Below are 25,764 nucleotides of genomic sequence, written 5' to 3'. Positions count from 1 at the left end.
CAAAACCCCAGTTTGTCCCTCTAGACAAGTGGAATACAGAGGAACCCTGCTGTCATAACTGATGAAAGCTTTCTCTCTTTTAGCCACTCCAGGTCAATTGTTCTTGACTGTAAGGATAAGGCAAAGCTAACCAGTATTAGTCAGGAACATATTGCTCTCTGAGTATAGCCACAGTATTATGCAGTATACCCAGCCAGTGTACTTCCAGATGAGTAGTTCGTAAAGAATCATGAAGCCAGGCTGGTTAGATAAAGGTCAAATGTGAAGTGACCTTATATATATGATAGATTCTTTTAATAAAACATGACTAATTTATTGCCTATTCCTTTGTGTGACATCAAGAAGTCAAATTATTTTTTCTTCATGTGTTTGCATATTACCTGATTTTTATAACATTTAAACTGATATAACTGTTAACTCTATCAGAATGAATTTATATACCTTCAAATGAAATTGATTCCAACTTCAAGTAAACTGAGTACTAGTTCGGTTAAACTAGTTCACACGACTTCTGTTCAGGTTTATTTTATTTAGATTTTACCATACAAAGTACTTAACTAGAGAGACTGAGTGCTCCTCAACATGTTTTTCTAGGTAGATACTTTCCCAAACTGAATGTATCTAAATTTGCATGTACTTACACATGCACAGACTGTCTAGTCTGCAGACTCCTAACACACACCTCCCAGTGGCCTAAATCTGCCATACAAGACCACTTAGTTCTCTAGTGTTTTTAATACAGATATTCAAAGTTGGCTAAAAAAAACAAAATACTTTTTGTGGCTTCTGCAGAAGACTGCTGCTCATCTTCTGGTGTGCAAAATATAACTCTCACCCTGGTCTCGTGTGACAGCTTGAACCTCAGAGACACACAGGCACACAACTGGCTCCTAGGCTGCTGAACCTACTTGCTGACTAGTCTGGCTTGATCTTCACTAACAATCTCACGCTGTCTCGCACACTCACACTCCCTGCAATTGTGGGCTTCATGAATACACGGGCCCTCTGGCCCATGGTCCCGCTCCAGTTTCTGGCAGCATAGGCACATGGGCTCACTAACCTGTTGTCTGACCCAGGTGCTGGCAGTTGGACCCTCATATACACACATGGACAGAGAATAGAGTCCCTCGTCCAGCAAGACAGAAATGGAATTTAATAAGATTCAGTCCAGGACATGGCCAGGCAATTTTACTTGAGAGCCAACTATGTACATGTGATTGACCCTTTTTGTCCCACTATCCCTCTATTTTCTCCCTCTTATTCTTCCCCAGATCACCTAAATACATCCCGTCTCCTGCCTTTGGTTCCTCTCCTAAACATCCTATAGGAAGTCTTGCTCAATCCCATGTCCCATACCCCTAGACCCCACCTGCTGTTGTCTTTTTGTCCTCCTTTGTGGATGTGCCCAGGAGCTGTTTATCACATAACTCACGTGTATGAAATTTTATATAGCTTCTATCTCAGTACTGTTCTAGCCTTTTCTTTGGGTACTTCAGAATCACAATGTCCTCATACACAGGCTCTGTAATTTCTTGCCTCAGAAGTTTCTTTAGAGTTGCTTCTTAAGTCCTAACTCTATCAAAATATGCTTTTATGAGACCTTTTTGATTTCCTTCAATTGCAATTCTTCTGTTGTCCTACAGTCAAAGGATAAGGTCACATCGACTCTGTGAGACTCATCATGGCTAAGGGTATTCTGGATATCCAAGACTTGCATGTGTCTCTGTGTGGGATTCTGCCTCTCCTCAGCAACACACTGAACATCTGTCATTTATGATCAGCCTTTTCTTAGTTCTTTCCAGTGAAGAAAGTGTGGATGGTAGATTGGATTAATGACTGTACTAGCCTCGTACTTCTCCAATCAAAAATATAGTTAGTAACAGCAAGTATGGTAATGGGCAAGTATACTAGATTATCTATTTGGCACTAGGTAATTTGTATGCTTTTAAACACTGCCACCTGACTCCAGATTTTAGTCTGGGCAGATGTAGTCTGTTAAATCTGTCAGTGTTCATTTAAGAGTGATATGTCACAAAACTTGAAAAACAGTAATTACAGGTAAAGTACTGGGTTTTGACTCTTATATTGTTGGACATGATTCCTTTGTTCTACATGTTTTTTTTAAATTACCTTTTTTACTTCCGTATGTGTTATCACTTTAAGTGCTGATTCTGCTGTTTGTATATTTGGAAAAAGATCTTCTAACCAACTGCTGTTGTAGCTTTTCATAGGGGAAAGAAGCATGATTCATAGAAGATAAACATAACAGTAGTGCAAAATTCATAATGTTGTGAGTTTATTACTTCTTTCTCTTTTTGTACTGCTTGATATCCATCTTCATGGATATTACTGTTACTGCACATATCATTCCTTAGACAGGTTTTCAAAAGCAAAACCAAATTCTGAATTCAATCGCAGCAGATATAGCAGGAATGCTCTGTGAAGTTGAGCATTATTAGGTAGTTATTGATGCTCGTGCCAAAGATATGCTAGATGGGAATGAATGACACTTCTTTTTTAATTTGTCTTCACATTTCTGTTCCCAGTTAACATTCAAAAGTGGTTACATATATACAGGCAGCTTCTACAGTGGCTGGGAGGAAGAAACGCTCTCTGCCTTTTAGAGAGACACAGAATCACGGATAGACACCCCAGAAGTGTCCCAGCAGTATTTTCTGAATGTCTACTATATCTACCTAATGAGGAATCAAATGGCTCTCTAATGCTCCTTTCTTAGCATATCCCAGCTTGTTCTTCAACTTTCTAGGTTGAAGTGCATAATTCCTTGATAAGAAGGGAATAGGGATAACTGAGCAGAATCTTTGATGCTGCATGGGAGATTTTCCTTTACCTCTGGAAATCTTCACTGCCAAATAAAGGTGGAGGCTGGATTTACCTGTAATTATTGTCTGCACTCCATTCCAATATTAATTTCATGTTACCATGATAAATCTTAAACTTTTGGAATATAGGCCACACCTGTAGATCTTGTACAGGTAATGATCTTGTAAACCCTGTCCTTTTGCTGAAATAAGATTTGTTGGATTAACTTGATCATACGCTTATACAGAAGAAGAACAACCTATGGTTGTCATCTTCTCTGTTTCAATCACAGGCAGTGTATACTTGCAATAAAATTCATTCATGATATCCAGCTATTAGGAGACTTCAAGGTAACAGTCCCTAGATATATGAAGTCAGTCACAGTTTCTCACTAAGATAGAAAAAATTTTGCATAAGCCATTGAAGGAGGAAGTAGTTTAATGTAAATAACTCTGCCTCATTATCAGACCACTGTGTAGGATTGAGACCTGCTTGTATAGGAGCCACTCTAAGTATAGTAATAAGTAAATGTTGTATAGTATATAATAAAACTAATAATATTTACTATATTCAATTTTTCATGTTAAATAGAAATCACTTACCAAGTGAAGAGAATCAATATGGAAATAAAATCACAATTTGGTGGAGTTCCCCAGTTTTCCAGACTTAACTATTTATGGCCAAGACTTAGCTATTTATGGCCAAGACTGTAAACAGATCAAGGTTAAAGAAAACAAGTAGAATAAGCTGCTTTAGAGCCTGAACTTGAATAACATACTTAATCCTATGAATTAGTTGACCACAAATTTTGTTGCATTATTTATACAGAGACAACTAAACAGCAGAAATCAAAACAAAATAAAAACATTCCACACATTCAAAAATTAAATGTTTTTGAATCACGTTTCACATTAATACAACAAAAGCACTTGAATAAATGATTGGAATTATATACAATAAGCTTTAAAAACACAGTCAATATTAATTGAATGGATAATCTCTGTGCCCTTCTCCTTTTTAAATTTGAAAAGTTTTTTTTCAATTATTATTTTAATTTTAGTTTTTTAACTCTCAGTTGCTACATGCAACATCTGTTTTTAATGCTGAAAAGAAGATCTAAGATAGCATTACTCAAGACATCACCTACTTTTGTCAGTCTAAGACCTACAGCTGCACTTGCTCAAGAAGAATCCTAGAATGCATTTTGTATGTGGTTTTTCAATTTACAGCTTTTGAGTACCTTATAATTATTTATTTATTATTTATTATGCTTTAAAATGGGACTTTCTAAGAGCATTTTTCCCACTAAAGGCAAATATTTAAATTGACTTTCCTTGAAGTAATTTGAAAATGTATCTCAAACTCAGCAAAGTAGCATAAATAATAGGTAAAATCTCACCTGAAAAAGACATACATTCTTTTTACAGGATAATACATCTTATATAGCACTGGGTTTTGTCAAAGAGGAATCTGTAGAAAGAAAAAAAAAGTCATGTTTACTAAAATGAAACACTTCTATATTTTATAAGTAGCATTATTAATTTATACAGGTTAGAGCAACATGGTAGGCAATTTGATTTATTTGTGCATAAGAAAGAGAATGGGAGCTATTTTGCTGCTGTTCACAATAAGTAACATTATTTTTTTGTGTCTGAACAACTGACGATACATCTTGTTCTGTAAAAGTTTGCATTTTCAAAAATGCTCTGTACAATTGTCCATATATTTTGTAGAAGCTCAGTTTACATGACTAAAAATGTGTACGAGTGTAGGCAGAGCACTAAGGAATACAGGAGCCTGGCTAAGTGCTTTAATAACTTCAGGCAATGTGTTCCTGTCAGATTAGCAACAATAAACATGGAAATTTTGGAAGGTTTTGGCTCAGAGCATCACAAATTCCTGTAATATGTATTTATTCTATGGAACATAGGAACAGTAAGGAAACTAGATTTATCTGAGCTGCTTGGTGTTTGCCACCGACATCAATGGGAACAAGATGAAGCTTAGGATTTCCCACTGCTAAAACTGACCTGGCAAGATGAGATTCCCTGTTTCTGTAGTCCTGAAGAGCCAGGGGGTCTCTAGGAAGAGCTTCCAAAGATATTGAAGACCTGGGTGCGAAGGTGTGGAGAGGAGTGGGAGGGGTGAGGACTAGGCATATGCTAAGCCTCTGTCAGCCCTCAACAGGGTTTAGACCCTAAAATATGCAAGCATGAACACCATGCTCTGTCCATCTCCTCTGGTGGAACTGATTCCATCCTGACAGTGTCATCCTCTTCCTTGCCACTTCATTACAGAGAAGAAATAAATTCCAAAGAGAGTTACCAGTCAGCTGTTGGGTAAAGTTTAAGTGAAACCAATAGACAGACAGACACTAATGTCATCAGGCAGCTTTCTATTGCTTTTAAAGACTCTTATAACTGTTCTACCAAAATATTTTCTTTTCACTGTGGCAAAACTACCATATAAAGACCATAAATATTAGTGCATGGATAATTAAATAATAATGAAATAATAATAATAATGAAATAATGAAATAATATAATGAAAGTATATGTACAGAGAGGAAATATGATGGAAGCAGATTTAAGGTTGTGGTGGACATTCTGTGCATGGTTCTTGTACTGTTGATCCAGAGTGTGCCTGTGTGATAAAGATTAGCTGAATTAACTTCTGATTTCCTCGCTTTTGTGTTCATATGTGTGTAACAACAAACAGCCACTTCAGGATTATTTTTTTTGCATATAGCACAAAGCGTAGCAAAATAACAAATCAATCAGCTAACTATCTTTTTCTGTGTCTGTCATTTTCATTTCACTTTTGAAATGCTACTCTTTATATGTAATTATCTTCAGCTCATAAAAAAGAAAATATGTTAATTTTCTTACCAATTAATATTTGATGTGAGTTCAAAAGGTCAACATTCTTTGTCCACAGTGAGAGCAAACTGTGAAAGAAGGTCTTTCTGTTTTGGCAATAGTGTAAGTAGTAAGTAGACTTCAGTTTCTTTGTGCCTCACTTTGACAAGCTATAATGGAAGAAACTAATTGATGATCATGCTTTAATTCAGAGTTTTAATTCATCATTGACTGAAAATTGGGGTTTTTTGCAGAACAAGTAGGTTCAGTTGCTTTCTTAGAATTCATTAAGTGATAGAAAGATTTTACTAGTTTACTGATATACATAGGAAAAAAAATACTAACTAATGTATGTAAAATTAAGAAGCCTGATTATTGACTGCATCAAAGAATCAGAAGAAACATGTTTTGGGGAACATTCAATATTAACAGCAATCTAAAGAGCTGCTAATCTTCTGTCAAAGGCTTCTTTTCTGTAGGATGAATGGTAAATTGTTTTGTTCCAAGTTCTCAAGTGCTGCTTTCACAGTAACTATTGGAGTGTTTTAATACACATATGAATCAATGTTTGATAATTGCTTGTATATTGTATGTTTGTGATACCAAAAAAGAGCTCTCTAGGCTTTTTCTCTTTCTCCACCCCACTTTTCTACAAAATTAGATGCTTTTCTACAGAGCTAATACACAACTATACTTTTGCCTTGCTGTATTCTGATTACAGGAGATGAGCTTTAGATGACGTATTCACCACAGCTGGGAGTTTTAGGGTGTAAGAATATCTGTTTGCATACTGTCTGGTTTGAATATGATAGTCATTAAAGCATAAATATCCAGTGTATATACTCAACCTTGCATTCATTTTGTAGGAAATAATGTTGCAATACTGTAGCAATGCCAGACCTTCTAGGAGGGGATTTCTGCACAGGCCCAAGGGACAAGAAATGCCTGCAGCTGGGTCCTGCTTGTGTCTCCTGTGTTCTTTTGTTTGATAACCAAGTTCTGATTTTGAGTATGTCTTTCTGTACTGTTTGGGAGCTGACAGTGATTACTCTGTCCATCCTGTCTCACCCCACCTAATCATCAGGATTTTCTCGCTCTCCTTTGTCCTTTCGTCTCCCAACCTGAGTGGCCTCAGAAGCTTCACATAGGTGCATTTATATACTCATTAATAGAGTTTCAGGTTTTTTTAAAAAAATTCAGTACGGTTTCGGTTGAAAAATAATTCCTAAGACCAGAGTCAGGAAGTACAACAAGACATTAAAGAGTGTCTGGATTAAAGGAGAAATTTAGGGTAGAAAAGAACTAGGTTTTCATTGGGGTTTTTTTGTTTGTTTGTTTTTTAGGAATTTTTTTTTGTGAAAGGCCTAGTGCATCATGAATAATATACAAACTCATGGATCCCTTGCATTTTGATAAAACAACCAACAGGCGAAATGTAACAACTGTCAACCAAAGCAAACAAGCAAAAAAACCCGAGTAAATTAATATTCTGGTCATTTATATATTTATTTTAATATTTAAAATATTGCATTCTATACCACTTTCAATTTTCTGCTTCACTCTCCTATAAGCTGGTACAAAAAAGGAAGAAAGAATCAAATAAATAAGAAAATTAATAAAGTGTTATGCAGAAGCATAAACGAGGTTGCAGAATATCAATAGATAAGGACTTCTTTCTTTCCAGTAGGTAAGAACAGCCTGTTTTTGCCATATAAATAACATCTGTCTATTATGAAAGAGCTATCATTCCTGAATTTAAAATAATTCCTTTTAATTGGAAAGGTTAGAGTGACTTTCATAGCTGGAAGTTGCCTTCTGTAGAAAAGAACCATGTGTAGGCTTCTTTGCAGATTAAAAGAAAATTACAGCATTTTTTGCTTCTTTGCACCTAAGAAAATATTTCAGTCTTGTTCTTCCAAGAAATTAAATTGCAGGTAGATGTGAGGTACACAGCACTATGTAGAATTACGCTCACTGCAGAACACATGTCACACAAATAATTCTGAATGCATGCAGTATTAGTTATGGGAAAACGCCTGTTTAAATTTATCAGCTAATTAATCATTCAAATATACACAATGAAAGAGAGACTATTCTGCAACACCAGTATTCCATTGGTAATAAAATACAGATTCAGTAGTAAAGAATTCTTAAAAAGCATATGTTAAGCATAACGTGTCACTTTATTGATGTAGAGCATGAAAAATGTAATTATGAAAACTCCTTTCACCGATTAGCTTCAGATTATTTTCTTCAAACTGCAGCACTTGATCCTAAGCTATAAAGTGAAGAGAAAATATTGCTTGCCAATGTCTGTCTAACACTGCATTAGAAGCTGAAGAAAACAGACTGTAATTCTGGATTTATAACCTTCTGTCCTAGAAGTTGTAATCCTAATGATTGCAAACTGTGTAACAGAATTAAAAAATAGGTAGAAAATTTTTTCCACAAAGTATGCAGTCAACTTCAAATGTAGTTGGTTAGCAAAAAACCTCCAGGTACTCAACATGCCTCTGGTACCCAATTTCCAGGCTTTGGTGTTTTGGGGGTTTTTTTGGTAGATTAGCAGTCACATTTTTCTACTCTGAAACAAAAAATCTCCTTTACTGTTTTGTGAACAGTCCATAATAGATCATGAAACTGGTTACATGGGACATATAATGAAACTGGCTGTGAAATAAGTGCTGTAAAATATAGAAGGATAACAAAAAAAAAAGAAGAAACATCATTTATTAAACTTTTGTTTTATACATATGTGATTTATTTTAAAATATAATTGCTTAAAAAGGGAGCTAAAATATCAGGCCAAGTGAAAAAGAATAAAATCACTGTCTCTTTGAAGGATATGATTGGGTCTCACTAATCTTATGTTTGTATGAATCTAGACCAACTGACCTAAAGCCAGTGAATATATACTTGTGATAAAAGTGGCACAAAATCAGAGTATAACCTCATTGTAATTACCAGAGAAATACTGTGAGAACAGTTTTAATTTAAATGACAGAATAGTTATTAGTCTTTGAGACTGCCCTACATAAAGTTCATGACTGCTATAAAGATGACTTTGTAAAATTATTTTTATAAATAAATTATCTTGATATCAACATGACATTTTAAGTTCTTTTCAAGATAATTTGTCTCTTGAAGTTTAATCACACTTGTTGCAGTGATGCTTAGATTATTTATACACCAAATTTCTGACATATCTGTACTTGTCAAGCCAAAAAAATAACTTTACAATTGTGCTTTATTTGCAGCATCTGGCGAGGACCAAATATAAACTGCACAGACAGTTCAGGTTATACTGCTTTACATCATGCAGCTTTAAATGGACACAAGTAAGTGCCTCATGTTTAGCTTTTATGTAGAATGGTATTTAACGGCGTAACTTAAAAATATGAATCATAGCACTGAGATTTTCACAGAAAGTTTACAAACCCTGTCTTACTAAAATAATCTTATTTACCATGGGATATATTAATATAATAATTTTTGACATTGTCATTGATATCAGCATGTAGTAATAAAAAATGGGAAATGCAGTTTAGAAGTTGCTGATTCTATACTGGTTCTTCCAAATTCTTGCTTGATTTTGAGTAAATTTATTATTGTTTTTGCTAGCGATGGCTCTAGTGCTTCTTAACTAGTGGGAAATTACAACAGAAATTTTTGTAGTGTATTTGTGTGTTTACGTACAAATGTATAGAGTGTTGAATGTTTAAGAAAACAATATTGTGGAACAAAACATTATCAAAGTACAAGTAGCGTGACAAGAATATTTGGTAGTTACACACTTGAAAGCAGAAAAATTTTATGGGACCTTGTAGCTTTTCCTTCCCTGCTGTCCATCCAAGTTACCACATGCATGTCTCAACAAGCTTGGGGAAAGCCTGCAAAATACCCACTGAGGGGTACTCAGGCATACCAGCGCAGGTGAACCATTAAAGGCATTGACGTGACAGTAAAAGACTGGAAACTTGCTGCGTATTTCGTTATTACACCTTGTAATTTGTTCTCACACCTTGTAATTTGTTCTGTGTTACTTCTGTTATCACATGTTGCTCCTTGCTGCGTTACCTCCATTGTATTATGCTGCCAACTGCATGTTGTTATTAAGGCAGAACAAGAAAGATTTTAATGAGGCCTATAAAGTTCTAGTGGGGTGGACCCCATGTAACCAAGGTAAGAGCCGCCCCACTTAATGCAGTCCAGCTTGTTTGTAAAATGACAGTGTTAACACTGTCTGGATTTTCACTAAGGAAAATTTTGATGTAAGGCTTTGGGTTATTCCTCTGTGGGAGAAAAGGAACTGATTAAAAATCAACCGAAGCTGAGGGTGAGTTGCACTAAGTTTAATGTGATTTTGGACTGTCCATAAGATAACATATGAATCCATAATAATTTTATGTTTAGTTTACTCATTTTGCAATATTTGCATTCTTCCTTGGGAAAAAAAAAAAGCCAACTTTAGGATATGTGTTTAATTGTATTCTAGAAACCTGCATATTTTCTTTATACCAGATTAATCTTTTGGTGGATATAGGAGATTCTGTTTCTGAATAAATAAATTAAGTTAAAATGCTGTTAAACTAGATATTGTGCATTTTCCAAAATTTCAGTTCTGTAGCAAGATTCAGAATAATGCATTAATATATTTTACATCCATGGGATCAGGTCTAAATCCTTCATATGGTCTTTTAAACTCAGCCTTTTTTAAAAAGGGAGAAAATCACATAACTCTTATTTATAGTTTATGGATCGTTCCTTGTACCATTGCACATTTTTTGACTGACAAAAGCCCAAGCCTTAGCTTGCAAAGATTGCTGGTTTTAAATAGACAAAAACTGGGTTTAGTATGTTTAATACTGACTATAAAGCAATAGTTACCCAGCAAGGCAGAAATATTGCTGTATAAACGCTGAATCTGTCAGAGATTTCTAGTTAATCCTAGCAATATAAACTGTAAAATCCCAAAACATACAAAAGCCAGTAGTATTTTCAGGCACAGTGTTGCCGAAACTTCTGTTGAAGTCAGAGAGAACTTCAACATGTGGACTTATATACAGCAGCAGATATAACTGCAGCTTTTGAAAAGGTCATAATGGCCACTGGCTGCTATGACCCCTCCCCTCACAGTAGGGTAAGTAGCAGTTACTGACATCACATTTATAGCTTGTTACAATAAAATGTAATACATCATGAGGTCTTTCAAGATAAATCACAATGGTTCAAGAGCTGCCATCTATGCTTTCATACAGATCCTGCTACAACGGTAGCACTGCCAGCAAGACAGTTGGACAGACACTCGTGGTCGTAATTTCCTTAGTCACCACAAATAACAAATGAATAGCTTTACACTGTTTCAGATTTGAAACTTGATATTCAAATCAATATCAGGTACAGTCTGTTGACGTGAGAGCCTTCCCACTTAGAAGTTTTTGTCCTTTGAAAACTTTTGGGGTTTTAATTTTTCACACTTTACATTAGGTTGAACTTGAGAGATTTCAAAGTTTTTCAGCAAAAATCAGAACATAAGACTTAATGACCAAACCAACAATTTGTGGCTGGGACACTTGTTGGAAACCAGTGTTCAAGTCCCTGCTTAATCACTGAATGTGATGATTTCCCTCCTCCTTGGTTATTCTGGGATAGTTCTTTCTTTTTGAAATTGTTCTGCTTTAAATAAGTAATTACATCATATCTGGGGCAGGGACTTGAATCTCAGTCTCTCTAAGTGATTTTACTTAGCCTGGTAATGTTACTGGGCTAAGGACTCTCAGTCTTCTCCTTTCTGAAATTTATTTCTACAAAATGAAAAAGTTCTGTCAAAGTGCTACAAAAGACTCACCCTAGAGAAGTATGATGGGTCGGGGCATTCCTGAAGGATGGAGATGACCTAGGTTATATTTCATAGCTTGAATCTTGCAACAGACTCTTCCCAATAGTTGCTGTATATTATCTACAGATTTCAGTTGTGGAAGGGGGTTTTGCTGGTTTTCCCCCACATATTTCAATTTTTGTTTCCTTTGATTTGTGTCCTGTTCAAACTACTCTGTACCTCTAGTCTTCATTAGACCATCTACTGCAAGACCAACTATTATGACATAAGAAGTCTCTCAAATGTTATTTGTACTAAAAAGTCTCAGAAGCCACTTTTCTGGAACTTCCTGTGTAGCAAAAGTCATTCTGTAGTGGAGCTGCTCTTTCTTGGTTGTTTCCAAGTTATTTGACCTTGATGGGATCCAGCTTAAAGTCTCCCTCAAAGCTTACATGTGATGACTGCAGTATCTCTATGATTTCTTTTGAAGACAATTGGGTGTTTCTTTTGACCTGGATATATTCACTCATACCACATTTTTCTCTCAGTAGGCAATTAAATAAGGTTCTGGCAAGGCTGGGAGAACAATTACCTTGGGATTTACCTTCTGTCTTAATTTGTAGTCAAGGCCTTCATTTATAGTCATAACAGAGGCTGAACTGAGCCCCTTCCACATGCCCCCCCCCCAGTTTTTGTTCAAAATGGGTAAGATCCAGTGTCTCCATATTTAGCAAAAATGTGCGTAGAACCGCCCATGCTAGATCACAGATGCTATTAGCTTAATAACTAATGAGGCCTGACTGTGTCAAACTATGAGAAGACAAATGGAGAAATACATATTGGTTTACCTTTTGACATACTTGCTAACCAATGATCATACCACACAGTTGATTTTTAAGTTTAACCTTTGAAGTTAAGCACAGGAGGCTGCTTAAAAATCAAGGATGCAATATACCAGCTTATACTAATCTTTAATTTAATGTGTGATAAGCCACACTGAAAATACTGGAAGGAATATAATAAGAATGAAAATAATAAAAATTACTTTTTTCCTCACTGCTCTCAGGAAGTTGGTTGTGGGAGATGAAAATAGAAGGAGCAGTTCCATAGAAGATAGTATGTACCTAACTAGATCATCATTAAATAGTTTCCTCCAAAAGAACTCTAACATAATGTCTTAAAGAAGAAGAAAATCTGTTACTTATGAGCCTTACTGCAAAAACTGTGTCCATAAAGCTACCCTCTTGTCTCCCTGCCTCCAGAACTCAGCAATGATGGGAATGGGAGTGCTCCTCTGCCTTTAGTGCCTGGAAGGTTTGTCTTGAGGGACATGCATGTGGCCTTGACTGGCAAATTCTAAAAATGATTCCATGGTCAGGTGATCCTGCTGAAAGAAACAGATTCAAAGAACTGATGATAGTATTGTCAATGGGTAAGAAGTAAGAATCATCACAATGAATAACATTTTGGCTATGTTTTACTATCTATTTCATTCTTAGAAATGGTTGGTCTTCATTTTTGTAGCAGTTTCACTTGAAATACAGGATTTTTTTCTGTTATTCAGGGTAAAAATTTTGGTAATATATGTGTTCATGTAAAGACTTAATAAAATAAGCTTCCCACCGATTTTTAGATATACTTCCTCTTTTCCAGGGATATAGTTCTCAAATTACTTCAGTATGAAGCGTCAACTAATGTGGCAGATAATAAAGGTTATTTTCCTATTCACTTGGCTGCTTGGAGAGGAGATGTAGACATTGTGAAGATTCTCATCCATCATGGGCCATCACACTCCAGAGTGAATGAACAGGTGAAGTGATAAAAAATATTTATGTACGTCATCAGAAAAGAGGAGCACATAATCTTTAGGTCTGGCAAATTTATATCCAAATTAAAAAACCAAACCAACCGTTTTCTATTGTTTCAGTAATTTAGTCTCCAAGACTGATAAAATCTTCTAATATAAGTGTACCAGATATCTTTCTTCTGGATGGACACTGACCTAAAGGAAATGAGATCTAAAAAATATGAAAAACCCTTCTGCTTGTTTCTGAAAAATAATATGAAGACATACTCTAACTATGCATCTTATATATGTTGATGTAAATTTGCATAAACTCTGTGTCTTTTTAACTTAATTAGATGTTAAATTCCTGAAAAACTTTGAGATAAAATTAATTTTCTTGGTATATTTTGAGTGTACTGTAAATGAACTGATAGGCAGAGATAAATGACAAACCAGATGGACCACATGTATGCATGTGCAGCAGAAAGGACACATAAATACTAGGAAAAAATGATTAGAGTATTACAGAGGGTAAGGGCAGGATAAATATGTTGCATTCTGTTGTCAAACATATGGCACACCTTCTGTTTTCATTCTGATTATTCTTATATGGTCCATTTGTAGGATTAGTATTTAGAAATAGAAAGAAAGAAGATGATTAAAATCTGACACCTCCTATAGTCAGCTGAACTACTTGAGGACTGGAAGTAGGCTGTGAAATATGAGCAGTAACCATAAGCTATTGAATTTGCCAGGGTAATGAGGAAGCTACTGGAATGTAAAGGTGGGAGTCAGCTCAAGATTCAGATCTAATTTTTAGTGTCTACATTGCCTGTACATGCACCATTTTATTCCACAGAGGTCTACTCAGTATAATCACTAGACCAACAGGGAGCCAACAGGGTTATTTAGGTGACCAAAAGTAAGGCAGGATTCATTTGCCCAGACACAGAAATCCAGTACCTTCTAAGGCCTGTAGTAACTGAGACATCTGCGTGGGCCTGAAGGTATGACAGAGGGTGCTCAGAATTTCCATGTCCTTGTGGAATGGCTGATGGACTCCAGGTAGGGTACCCTACAGCACCTCAGATGACGAAGTACAATCTAACAAATGAATTGCACTCTCAGTGTCTACATTAGTGTGGCCAGAAGGCAAACTGTGAAAAAATAAGAAATGTTAGACCTTGCATTTGCAAGAATGTAGAAATTGCAGACACGTAACCAGTGAGATGCCGTTCCTTGAATAATCTATTTGTTATTTGAGGTTATATACTTAGCCATAGGAATCCATACAATAACTATGACACAAATGTCAAGTATTAGTGAAGGAAATATAGGAAATACCTTGGCTCATCCAAGAAAAAATACAAAAACCAAAACTTGCCCTTCTGTGGTTTGAGTTGCAGATTAGGAGTTTCTCAGAGTTTCTCATTCACGTCAGCTGTTACATGTGGGATGAAACCAGTTGAATTGTAGGATTACCTTTTGTCAAGGAGAAGGTTGTGGTTTTTTGTTTTATTTCTGCAACAAAATAAAAAAGCGACTTTCTGACTGCATGTTATCCATTTGCTTGAAGAGATTCCTTGTACTCTGCTGACAGAAAACTGGAAGCTATGCAGGAACTTCAGAGAGGGGGACAGTGAAAAAGATATTTCAGTAAGATCTGAAAAAGAAATGTAAATTCAAACCTACTTCTTCTCAATCCCACATATATATCCAAACTTCTAGAATATTCTCAAGCTTGATTAGGTGTGCTGTCCAGTCTCTCTGGTTTGATCACTGGAGCAGATAAGCAGGGATGAATCTGATTCTATACCCCACTGACTGAAAAAAGGCCTTGTCATTAGATCTCCTGCTGTTTATGCATTTTACCCAAAAACTTTATAATAGATGTGTGAGCAATCCTCACAAGAAATGTTGGACCCTAAGTCTCTTAAGGGAGTCATGATCGTCTTAAACTTTGAAGTTAAACTCATACAGACACAGTTCTTCTGACCTTTTAAATAACCTGGTGTTTCACTCTAGGCAGTGGCCAGCTTTAGTAGGTGGACTGTTTTGCTGGCACCGACTTGCCTGTGCTAATTAGCACTCTGCAGAGGAGAATATTATCCATATCATGGAATGAGGGAAATGCAGTGTTGATATAAAGCCATCTCCACTCACATATCCTCAGATAACACCAGAGTAGCACCCCCACCCTAATACCTATTGTACATTCTTATGAGTCTGTAGGTTTCTGAGGGTTTTGCTTATTTGCTGATAGGCTGTATAAGGCAGGTGGCTCCTCATGGCTGTCATAGTTTCTCTCAGATCTGTGGACCTGAGCTACAGCTTACGAGAAATCCTGGGCTATTTTTCTTCCTTGTTTCTTCTTCTGAGAGTTGGGGAGAAGGATAGCCATTTTTCCTGACACTTTCTCACCACAGCAAAAAATACACTTAAGTCACTTTTTTTCCTGGTTGTTTTTGGTAAGGATCACATTAAGAATGTATGTGCTTTCAGTTTAAGAAAATAATTTTGTTCATTATTTAAAAATTGTTGCAACTAATTCGTAATATATCTTTGCTTTTCAACTATTTTATTAAAATTCTATTTAAAATAAATGCTTCTAAAAACTTAAGTGAAAGTAATGAACAACACAACAGAGAAGTAAATGAGAAGCTCATGATGCATAAATGCATATTACATGAATTGATGGATTTAATATGGTATACTGTAAATTAATTGAACTGCATCCTACACATTTAAAATGCAGTTAACTAGCATCATAGGATCATATCCAGCCATATCCAGCATCTAAAGCTCTGAATGCCCCCTACTGTTCCTATTACATAAATTGAAAAAAAAATAAAAGAGGTGAACAGTTAAATGGCAATTTTTTTATGGGTTGGTGGAATGTAGACTGGCAACTCTACACACAGAAAATGGTTACAGCATAACAATTATGTAGGAATAATTCTATCACTGTTTAATACAGGTGTCTTAGTTGGCATGCATGATTTATGTTTTATATTACAAAATATGGTGAAATTACAAAACATGCATTTAAACTTCATTGATGAACTGAAAATATGTACATTATAAATTGAATGAAGATCAAGTAGTTAGCGTGATATAAAGATTTATTAGTAAATTAATACCAAATGTAACAAAAAGGTGTGCTGTTAACAGTCGGACTACTTACGTGGTTGTTTATGTAAAGACATCTGGGTAGCACAAACATCTATTCTGGCAACTCTCATCACAAAAATACATAATTATAAGAAATCCTAATCTATGAAAAAATTAATAATAAATAACAGCCACATATAGGTCAATTTGTAGTGTTTGGTATTAGTGCAGGAAATCACATGCAAAAAAGGTGAATGACATCAGGAATAAATATCAAGTTCAAAATATATTTTTAATATATTGAGAGAATATGAATAGTAAAACGTACACAGCAAAAAATGTGAACACTTCTGAAATTTCTTGGTGATGTTCTCTGATTCTGTCTGTTTTTCTTTATGCACACAGCACATATTTTTCTTTACATTTATGTATTTAATGTACTGTATAATTTTTCTGTGCATAAAATTGTAATTGTCATTAAAAACAATCACATTTCCTTAAGGCTGTTCGACACTTCTGAACTGTGAAGGAAAAGAGTTCAGGATATGTTTGTAATATGTAAAAACCTAACATCTAATATATTTACTGTCTTCCCCAAATCATCGAAATGAAGCACCGACATTATATGCTTCTCTCAGTGACACCTTAGGGACTTCCAGAAGTACAATTCAGTTCCAAAGTAGCCTGTAAAACCAAAAATTTTCATTTCTGCATTTGATGTCATCCCCCCCCCCCTTAAATTAGAGACTATGTGGATGGATTTCCAAATTTCCCTTGCAACTCCCATTATGCCTTTTTTAGAAGAAAAATTGTGCAGTGGCAATCTTTTTGATTTGAGCTGATTGCAGCAATAAATTTGAAGAAAACGTTAATTCAAAGTAGTCAACCAAATTACAGAATTGCTGTTTTGTTTTGTTTCCACCTAAGTAAAGGTGAATTTCAATAGGAATTCAGTGGGTTAGATTTTGATTCACACTGGGTAATCTGCAGCAGAATTTTTCCCAATAACTTTTACAAAAATTGTCTTTTTGAAAATATATTACTATCTAAATCCAAGTACTCTCTAAATTATGGGACATTGGCACCTTTATTTGTCATCATATTGTTCTTATATGATAAAGATATTCATTAGAACATGTTCATAGAATCATAGAGTGGTTTAGGTCAGAAGGGACCTTCAAACATCATATAGTCTAACCCCCTTGCCATGCTATTACTAGATCAGGTTGTTCAAAGTCCTGTCCAACCTGACCTTGAGCGCTCCCAATAATGGAGCATCCATAATTTCTCTGGTCAACCTGTTCCAAAGTCTCACTACCTTCATCATAAAAAATGTCTTCCTTATATTCAGTCTAAATCTACCCACTTTCAGTTTAAAGCCATTTCCCCTTGCCTTGTCTCTACAGGCCCTGGTAAATAGTCTCTCTCCATCTTTCTTACAAGCCCCCTTTCTATAGTGAAAGGCCACAATAAGGTCTCGCCAGAGCCTTCTCTTCTCCAGGCTGAACAACCCCAACATTCTCAGTCATTCTTCACAGCAGAGGTGTTCCAGGCCTCTGATCATTTTCATGGCCCTCCTCTAACAGGTACACGTCTTTCTTGTGCTGGAGACCGTGCTCCAGGTGGGGTCTCACCAGAGCAGAGTAGAGTAGGGTAGAGTAAAGGGGGAGAATCACCTCCCTTGACCTGCTGGCCTCACTTCTTTTTAGGCAGCCTGGGATAGGATTGTCTTTCTGGGCTGCAAGTGCACACAGCCAGCTTGTATCCAGTTTTTCATCCACCAGTATCCCCAAGTCCTCCTCTGCACTGCTGCTCCTAATCATTTAATTACGGAGTCTGTACTGATATTGGGGATTTCCCTGACCCAGGTGCAGGAACTTGCACTCGGCCTTGTTAAACTGCATGAGGTTCACGTGGGCCCATTTCTCAAGCCTGTCAATGTCCCTCTGGACGGCTGCACCACTGCACCACTCAGCTTGGTGTCATCCGCAAACTTGCTGAGGGTGCACTCAGTCCCACTATCTGTGTCATTAATGAAGGTATTAAGCAGTACTGGTCCCAGTACAGATCCCAGGGGGACACCATTCTTTACTGGAATGTTCATTAGGGATTAGAATACAGAGACTTCAACTGCACTGAGAAGGAAAAAATAGAAATGGAGCACAGTAGCAGGCACTAAAGAAAAAATTCAATCAGGAATGGTAGGTCTTAAAGAAAACCCAACAAAGTTTGAGCAACACATCCAGTGATAAAATATGCATCTTCTTTTAAATACCTAGTAGGTATGAACTCTCAGGTTTCTAAATTTTTTAATGTAAGCAAAATTGTGAATAATTTTTCATCTGTGTACAACTACAGTTGTAACAGAACAAAAAAGGAAAATATTTAGTCTTGTCTTAAATGCTTCGATTTTTAAATCAGTTTTCAAAATATATCTGGAAATAGTAGGGATGCCTAAATTCTAATGCTTGGTTTTGTGTTTAAGAAAGCACTTGATAAGGAAATTTATGGGCTTTTTATTTCTTTCAGGACTTTCAAATTAGACAGGTTCATTGATGACGTGTGATAAGAAGGATGTCATTAGCTGTTTTTCCACATAAACTGTAAAAATCTGCGCACCATGTAAAACCCATTCCCTTCCTCAAAGAGAAGAACAATAAAGTTACAATGTTGTTCCCAAGAGCTCTCCTCATTCTTGGCAGTGTTTAGAGTTTCTGTTGTAACATTGTTTAGCCTTTGCCCTAGACATCCAGGCAAGCGCTTTAATTCCCATTGTAATTAAATACAGTGACATGCTAGTTGCTGAATCAATCAGGCAAACTTCCTTATTTTTTTCAGAATGATTAAATGGTATTTGTGGAAATTCTCAGGAAACTGTTTCCATAGATGAAGTAAGACCATCCTGAGATCTTTCCTTTCTCTGTCTTGGTTATATTGCCTTGTTCAGTTACTTGACATTAGGATTATGTGACAAAAACTTGCTCAGTGATTTAGGAAGTCTCCCTTTTCAAGTTCATTATAAAAGTGCTTAGATAATAAAGGAGTTGAGCATTCTTTGGAGGGGTCTGTAAAATCACTACTTGATAGTCATTATTGCTTGTGCAATACTTGCATGGAGTTTAGGAGCTTTAAACTACACAACTATGCAGTTAAAGTCTTAAACATACCCAGTGTTTAATAGTGTCTTTACAAGGACCTATATAATATTCATGAGAGCCGTCCATTCTCTTGATATTTCCTGTACCTCTTCACTATCAGACTGCCAGGCTACAATAATTGTCTCTATAACGTATTTGCTAATCTGTCCTATAATGAATAGACCTTAAGAGATGTTCTAGATTTTGGGTGGCATGCATTCTCAGTAGCTAAATGATGTAGTACAGCTGGCAGTACTGACCGGAGGCAATGCTCTGAAGGCACAATTCAGTTTACAGCGACAGAAGTCTGAGTTCTGGCTGTACATAGAAGAGAACAGATTCAGAGAAAGGCTAGAAAATGTCAGGACCATGCCCATGAAGAGACCCATGTAACCAATAATGAAGAAAAAAATTACAAAAGGCAAAACACGGAACCTTAAGATGCCTTCCTTATTTCTGAAAGAGGTCCATTGGGCCATACGAATAACTACTTGTTTAAAATATTATTAATTATTAATATTAGGGACTTCTGTTTTATACTATTTTGCATAATAATGGTCTACTATTCTCTTTTTGTCTTACATTTTGTATGACTTGGTTCTGATTTCTAGATCATTCTTGTCTCATTCAGTCAGGATCTATCTTGCGGTTTCTAACGTATAATGAACTATCTGAAATTTCTAAAAGCATTCTAGTTGTGTTTCTTCAGCACTAGATGCATTATTTAGCCCTTGGAGATCAGTTTTAGAGATCTAATCACACAGTTGTAACTTGGATGCAGACATTGGTATTTTCATAGCAGGTTAACTGTTCATGGCAATGAGTGTTAGCACATAAACTTTCTGTACTCCAGAAACAACTGTTTACCTTTGGGACTGAAAATGTAGACAATAGTACTAAATTATTATTAATTTTTTTCAAGAATGATTTTTTATGACTTTCAAATATTTCTTTGGAATAATAAGCTATTTTAGAGACATGAGGACAAACAGTACCTTAAAACCAATAGAGTTACACCTGGGTTAGCTTTGCCCAAAACACAAGACAGAAGTAACGGCATTTTTGGGACCAAGGAAATCACATAACTTCAACTCTTAAAATATCATCATATAGGGGTTTTTTTATTATTATTATTACTGTACATCTTCTATAAATGAATGCCTGAAGGAAGAAGTTCCTAACACTGAGACATCCACGTCTGTCTTTCCACAAGGGGTAAGAAGAGAAAGATAATTTTTCTTCTAGTCCAGGAAAGAAGCTGGTATAGCCTCCTCCGTCTTAGGGGTCTTTCTGCGAATGCTGAACCAACTGTGTCTATCTGGTGGGCATTCCCTCCTTTCCTAAATTTGAAGATGGCAGAATCTGTCAAAACCTACTTAAAAATTCTCTCCTCAGTAAGACCTCTTGCTTCCAAGGTGATTTATATTATGTAACTGGTACTAAATTGTCAAAGTGGATAAATGTAGAGGGCAGTTAAACAAGTTGTAATTCTCTCTTTGAAAGTTAAAAATCATTCTGTCTTTTATACCCGAATTGAGTTGATTAATTTACATATTAAAGAGGGAAGGATGTTGTATTAATAAGTTCTAATTAGGTAGTACCCCTCAGCTCTGATAAGACAATATATACAATGCCTGTTCTGATTGCATATGTGTAGGTAATTCAGTTATCATGTTTGTCCAGGTTGGATTCTTCTATTTTATTTCAGCGATACCTAGTTCTTTTTAATTTTGAATCAGTTTGATTTGTCATTAACTGAAATGTAGCTTTAATTTGACAAATGCAAAGAAACAAACCACACAAAAATGTTCAACAATGTTCATTTGAAAATAATAACATTTTGTTCAGATTTACAGATGCTTTTATGCACCATGCTGTTTTAAATTATACTTTTCTGTAAATATGGCCTTGTAAGAAAATTCAGCTAGATATCCTTTATTTAGAGGGAGCAAATTTCAGTTCACTGCACAGCAACAGTGATTTGGACTGGTTGGTCTCAATGGGTCTTTGTGGCTCAAATTTTGGCTAGTCACCACATTTCAGGAAAAAGGCCATAGCCAATTTAATTTTTATGTCTCTCTGAAAATTTAATCAGAATACTTTTAAACTACAGTATTAGACTGTTGGCACAAGATTCCAGATACTTTATATATTATCCAGAAATGCTTGAAAAAATCCAAATACAAGCAGATATTAGATAGATAGATAGATAGATAGATAGATAGATAGATAGATAGATAGATAGATAGATAGATAGATAGATAGATCTGTTTGTCAACTGTATAGTAAATGTGTATTTTGCTATTTACCTCACAGGATGTGGATATAGTTATACATCTAATTTCTTTGTATAACTGTTTCCATTGGATACGTAAATACAGTAACTGTAGGCACAAATTACCATAATTGGCCATTTTATGTGCAATTATCTGATTTTCATACTTAATTGTGGTAATTGTACACAAAATTAGACTGCAATTGCCTGTTCATCTTTGCAGTTCTGTCCATGAAGTATTGAAAATCTAAAAATAAATTCTAATAAACTATGCTTGTGATTTGTGGGTATACCACTGTACCTTAAAAAAATTGCTTTGCCCAGTCCTACATAAAGAATGCATTAGAAGTCACAAGAGCACAAAAAGCATATCACAGGGAGTTGATAGATCATTGCAGCCAGGCAGTATTGTGTTAGTACCTATTTTAACCTGATTTTATGGTCTGTGTAATAGCGAAAGACCACGTGGTGGTCTGAATAATGCACAATGATTCAAATACTTATTAGTCACCAAGCCATGTCGGCCATTACAAACTTCTCACTTTCTACCCGGGTCTTCCTACTTTCCAGCTTCTGTCTTGCAGTTTAGCAGGAAACACACAACAGCCTGTAGGATCTTGTGTGGTGTTTAAACACCTGAATAGTTTATCTGCAGCATTAATTTATCTTAATGTATTGATCTGTCTGTTGTGTCTCCCAGGTTCACCTGAGTCATTTTAAATTACAAGATGAGATGAAAATGACAGCAATGTTGTTAAAACCACAAACCCAAAATTTAAGTTCTTGATTATACAATTCGAAACGCTGCTACTAAAAAGAGAAAAAAACTTTTTTGCCTTCCCACCTTTCTAGATATTATGTGCAACATGGATTTTCTTAGCCTAGCTAGCTTTTGAAAAAGATGCCAAAGCCTCATTTCTCTGATTCTCCCACCCTTTCTGTCTTTTTTCTATTTCCATTTCTCTGTCCCCAGAACTTTCTTCAGTTGTTTTCTTGAGAAATACAGCCTATGGATTCAGATTTCTCTCTTCTCCTTTCTTTAGGATTATATTTCTCTAGTATCTTTTCTGAATTTACATTATTTTTTAATTTATTTATGTGACACATTAGCTTATTGGCTTTCTACTTTTACATTTTCAAAGCTGTCACAAAATTTTATAAATCATATATCAGAAGAGGCATTCAATGTACATAGTTTTAAAATTTATAGTGCTAGTCTATTTTAAGGCTTCTTAGAGACTACATAAGATATATTAGTAATATCGACGGCATATACAATTCAGAGGGCTCTATAAATTATTTCCTTCCTTTCTGCCTGAAGTTATTTGTCTGTTTGGGATTGCAAGTGCAGAACCAGAAGAAAACAATTAAAGAAGATACTGCTTATTCTCAGTATTTATTTATTATTAAGATTCTTAAATATTGTTTGGGGAAAGACTTGGGGGGCATTGCTTTATAAAGCAAAAACTTATTCAATCCACAGCATACAAATACTCATATGTCTTAAAATGCACACAGACAACTCCCTGGAGCCCCGCAAAGACTAGCTGCTTACGTGATACGCTAAGTCTTTCTAATATCCACAGGTGCTATTTTGCCTTCTTCCAAACTTTCATTGTTGTCTTGATAGTAACTTTTATAGTGATATATGAAACTAGCCTTGTGCCTGATACATTTTTATTACATGGTTTTCCTCTCTAATTTCACTACTCTAATAACAAACTTCTATGATTTAGAACCAGTTATACTGAGAAGAGAGACTAAAGATAAGTGTCAGAGTCTTTCTAAGAGAAGGACTCAACTGTGATTTCAGGAACAGTTGAATCAAGAAGGGTTACATATTTTGGTATATCATGAGTAAAAGGATTTTTGGGGCATGTTGTTAAAAATGTATTGGGAGCAATGTGCACACATGGGGACCTGATCTGCTTGAGAGCCACAAAGCTGAAGTATTAATGTATTATTATTAAAATTTTAGTGGAGCCATTCTGAAGCATTTAACATACATTACCATACATCTTATTGCAAACTCTGCCTGTGTAGTGAATCTCATGGAGGCAATTTATAGAAGCTGCGCAGTTCTATTGTGTGATTAAACATGGATTTCTGAAGCTTTTGTTTTGTTTTGACAGAACAATGAAAATGAAACAGCATTGCATTGTGCAGCTCAGTATGGTCATTCAGAAGTAGTTGCTGTTCTGTTAGAAGAGCTAACAGACCCTACAATAAGGAACAACAAACTAGAAACACCTCTGGATCTGGCAGCACTTTATGGACGTCTGCGTGTTGTAAAAATGATCATCAAAGCATATCCAAACCTGATGAACTGTAATACAAGAAAACACACTCCTTTGCATCTTGCTGCACGTAATGGCCACAAAGCTGTTGTACAGGTGCTTCTGGAGGCTGGAATGGATGTCAGCTGCCAAGTTAGTGTGTAATTTCTTCCTTCCTTTCCTCCTTTCTTCCTTTCTTACCTTACTTTCCTTTATCATTAGAACACGATTCAAATGAAATAACTTCTCATATTTTTTCTTTTAAAATAAAATTGCATTTACTTTGTTAGAAATGCTGCAAGGTGATATATAGTACAGATTTAATTTTTATGACCCAAATGATGTGTTCAAAGGGATAACTCAAGAAAGATACATGTCTTCAAAGCTGAGTGTATATTTTAATGTTGTCTTGAGACATGTAGATACACAAATCATACCAACTGTTCATGTATGTGTATATATAGGGTTTTTTTACAACATTGGTTTTAATGATACTAAGCTGACTTGCTAAAACTGTGGCCCTTAATGGTCATAGCACTCGGAAACAATGTTTGACCGAAAACTCTTTTTCCCACAGTTATCCCATTCTAAACCCAAAGTTACTAAATAATAATAGTTTTTATTTTCTGCTTTTCTACACACTTGTATAAATCTAAAAGAAAATTCTATACCAATATACTCTTGCAGCTACTGACTCCAACCTGTTAGCTGTTTGCTGAATCTAGTTCTATGCACAGGAAATTATAATGCTGTAAAAGGGGTAACTTTAAATAAAAGAGACATAGATGGGAACAGATACAAGGTGTAGCAGCAGTAAATTTTATGTCAATTTCTTTGTAGAGGAAAGTGTACAAGCCTTTTAACTACAGGGCACCCAATTCTGTGATGTGTGAAGGCTTCCCTCAGTCTTACGATTTCTCTTCATTTGATTGATGGCACTGTATTTGAGTTTAAAGTGTATTTTATCTTCAGATTTAAAGTAGGCTTCTTGCTGTCTGAATTTATATAATACGCTTCGAATTAAGGTTGTTTCAGCTTTCTATCTATTTTCAGATAAACCAACCAAACAAACATAATTACATCTATTTTAGAGTCACATCCAGGCATTCTTTACCAATAGGTGATGTAATAAATCTTGTGAACTTTGCCTAAACTTTGATTAAGTTTTATAACCATTTTAAGCTTTAATCAAACACCTTTGTACACATAATTCCCTTTTATATAGAAAGATTGCACCTGGATTCCATGCAATTTTGCTATTTCTGGATTCTTGCATCGAGGTCATGTTTTCAACTTTTGAGGAAAATAATGTGAAATGGGAAAGAAAAGATAGATTTAAAAAACCCAACAAAGCAGAACAGAAAATATTAACATATTTTACGATTAAAAATTTATATTCTCAATGCTTTCAAAATGAAAATATAGTAAAATTGTTTTGCTACTCTTATTAGCTCTAGTATTTTTTGAATTAGCATTGTTAATTCCTTCAAACTATTTCAAACTGGAACACTTTTTTTTTTCTGTGGCTTGCTTGTATTTGCCTACCATTATGCTTCCCATTTAATTTGCTTTTGATTTTCTTTACTAGAAAGTGATACACTTGAAAAGGTTAATACAAGCAGCCCTTTTGTTTCAGCTGTTCTTTACTATTACTACATCTTCAGTAATATAGAAAAGTTT

At 35.4% G+C, this 25,764-nt stretch overlaps 1 protein-coding gene across 7 annotated transcripts in view; it reads left to right on the top strand.

Annotated features, from left to right (window-relative positions):
• The window catches only part of ANKS1B (ankyrin repeat and sterile alpha motif domain containing 1B), a 444,006-nt gene that overhangs the window by 40,989 nt on the left and 377,253 nt on the right, over positions 1–25,764 (top strand). For all 7 annotated transcript variants that reach the window (XM_064451622.1, XM_064451588.1, XM_064451615.1 and 4 more), the window contains exons 2-4: positions 8,939–9,019; positions 13,153–13,309; positions 23,941–24,237. In XM_064451622.1, coding sequence (XP_064307692.1) covers positions 8,939–9,019; positions 13,153–13,309; positions 23,941–24,237 — 535 coding nt within the window. The remainder of the gene's footprint in view (positions 1–8,938; positions 9,020–13,152; positions 13,310–23,940; positions 24,238–25,764) is intronic.

Source organism: Phalacrocorax carbo, chromosome 1 (assembly GCF_963921805.1).
Source record: "Phalacrocorax carbo chromosome 1, bPhaCar2.1, whole genome shotgun sequence".
In the NCBI taxonomy this organism is placed as follows: domain Eukaryota; kingdom Metazoa; phylum Chordata; class Aves; order Suliformes; family Phalacrocoracidae; genus Phalacrocorax; species Phalacrocorax carbo.
The sequence above is the reverse complement of the archived record's forward strand: the minus strand, read 5'-3'. Positions and strand labels throughout refer to the sequence as shown.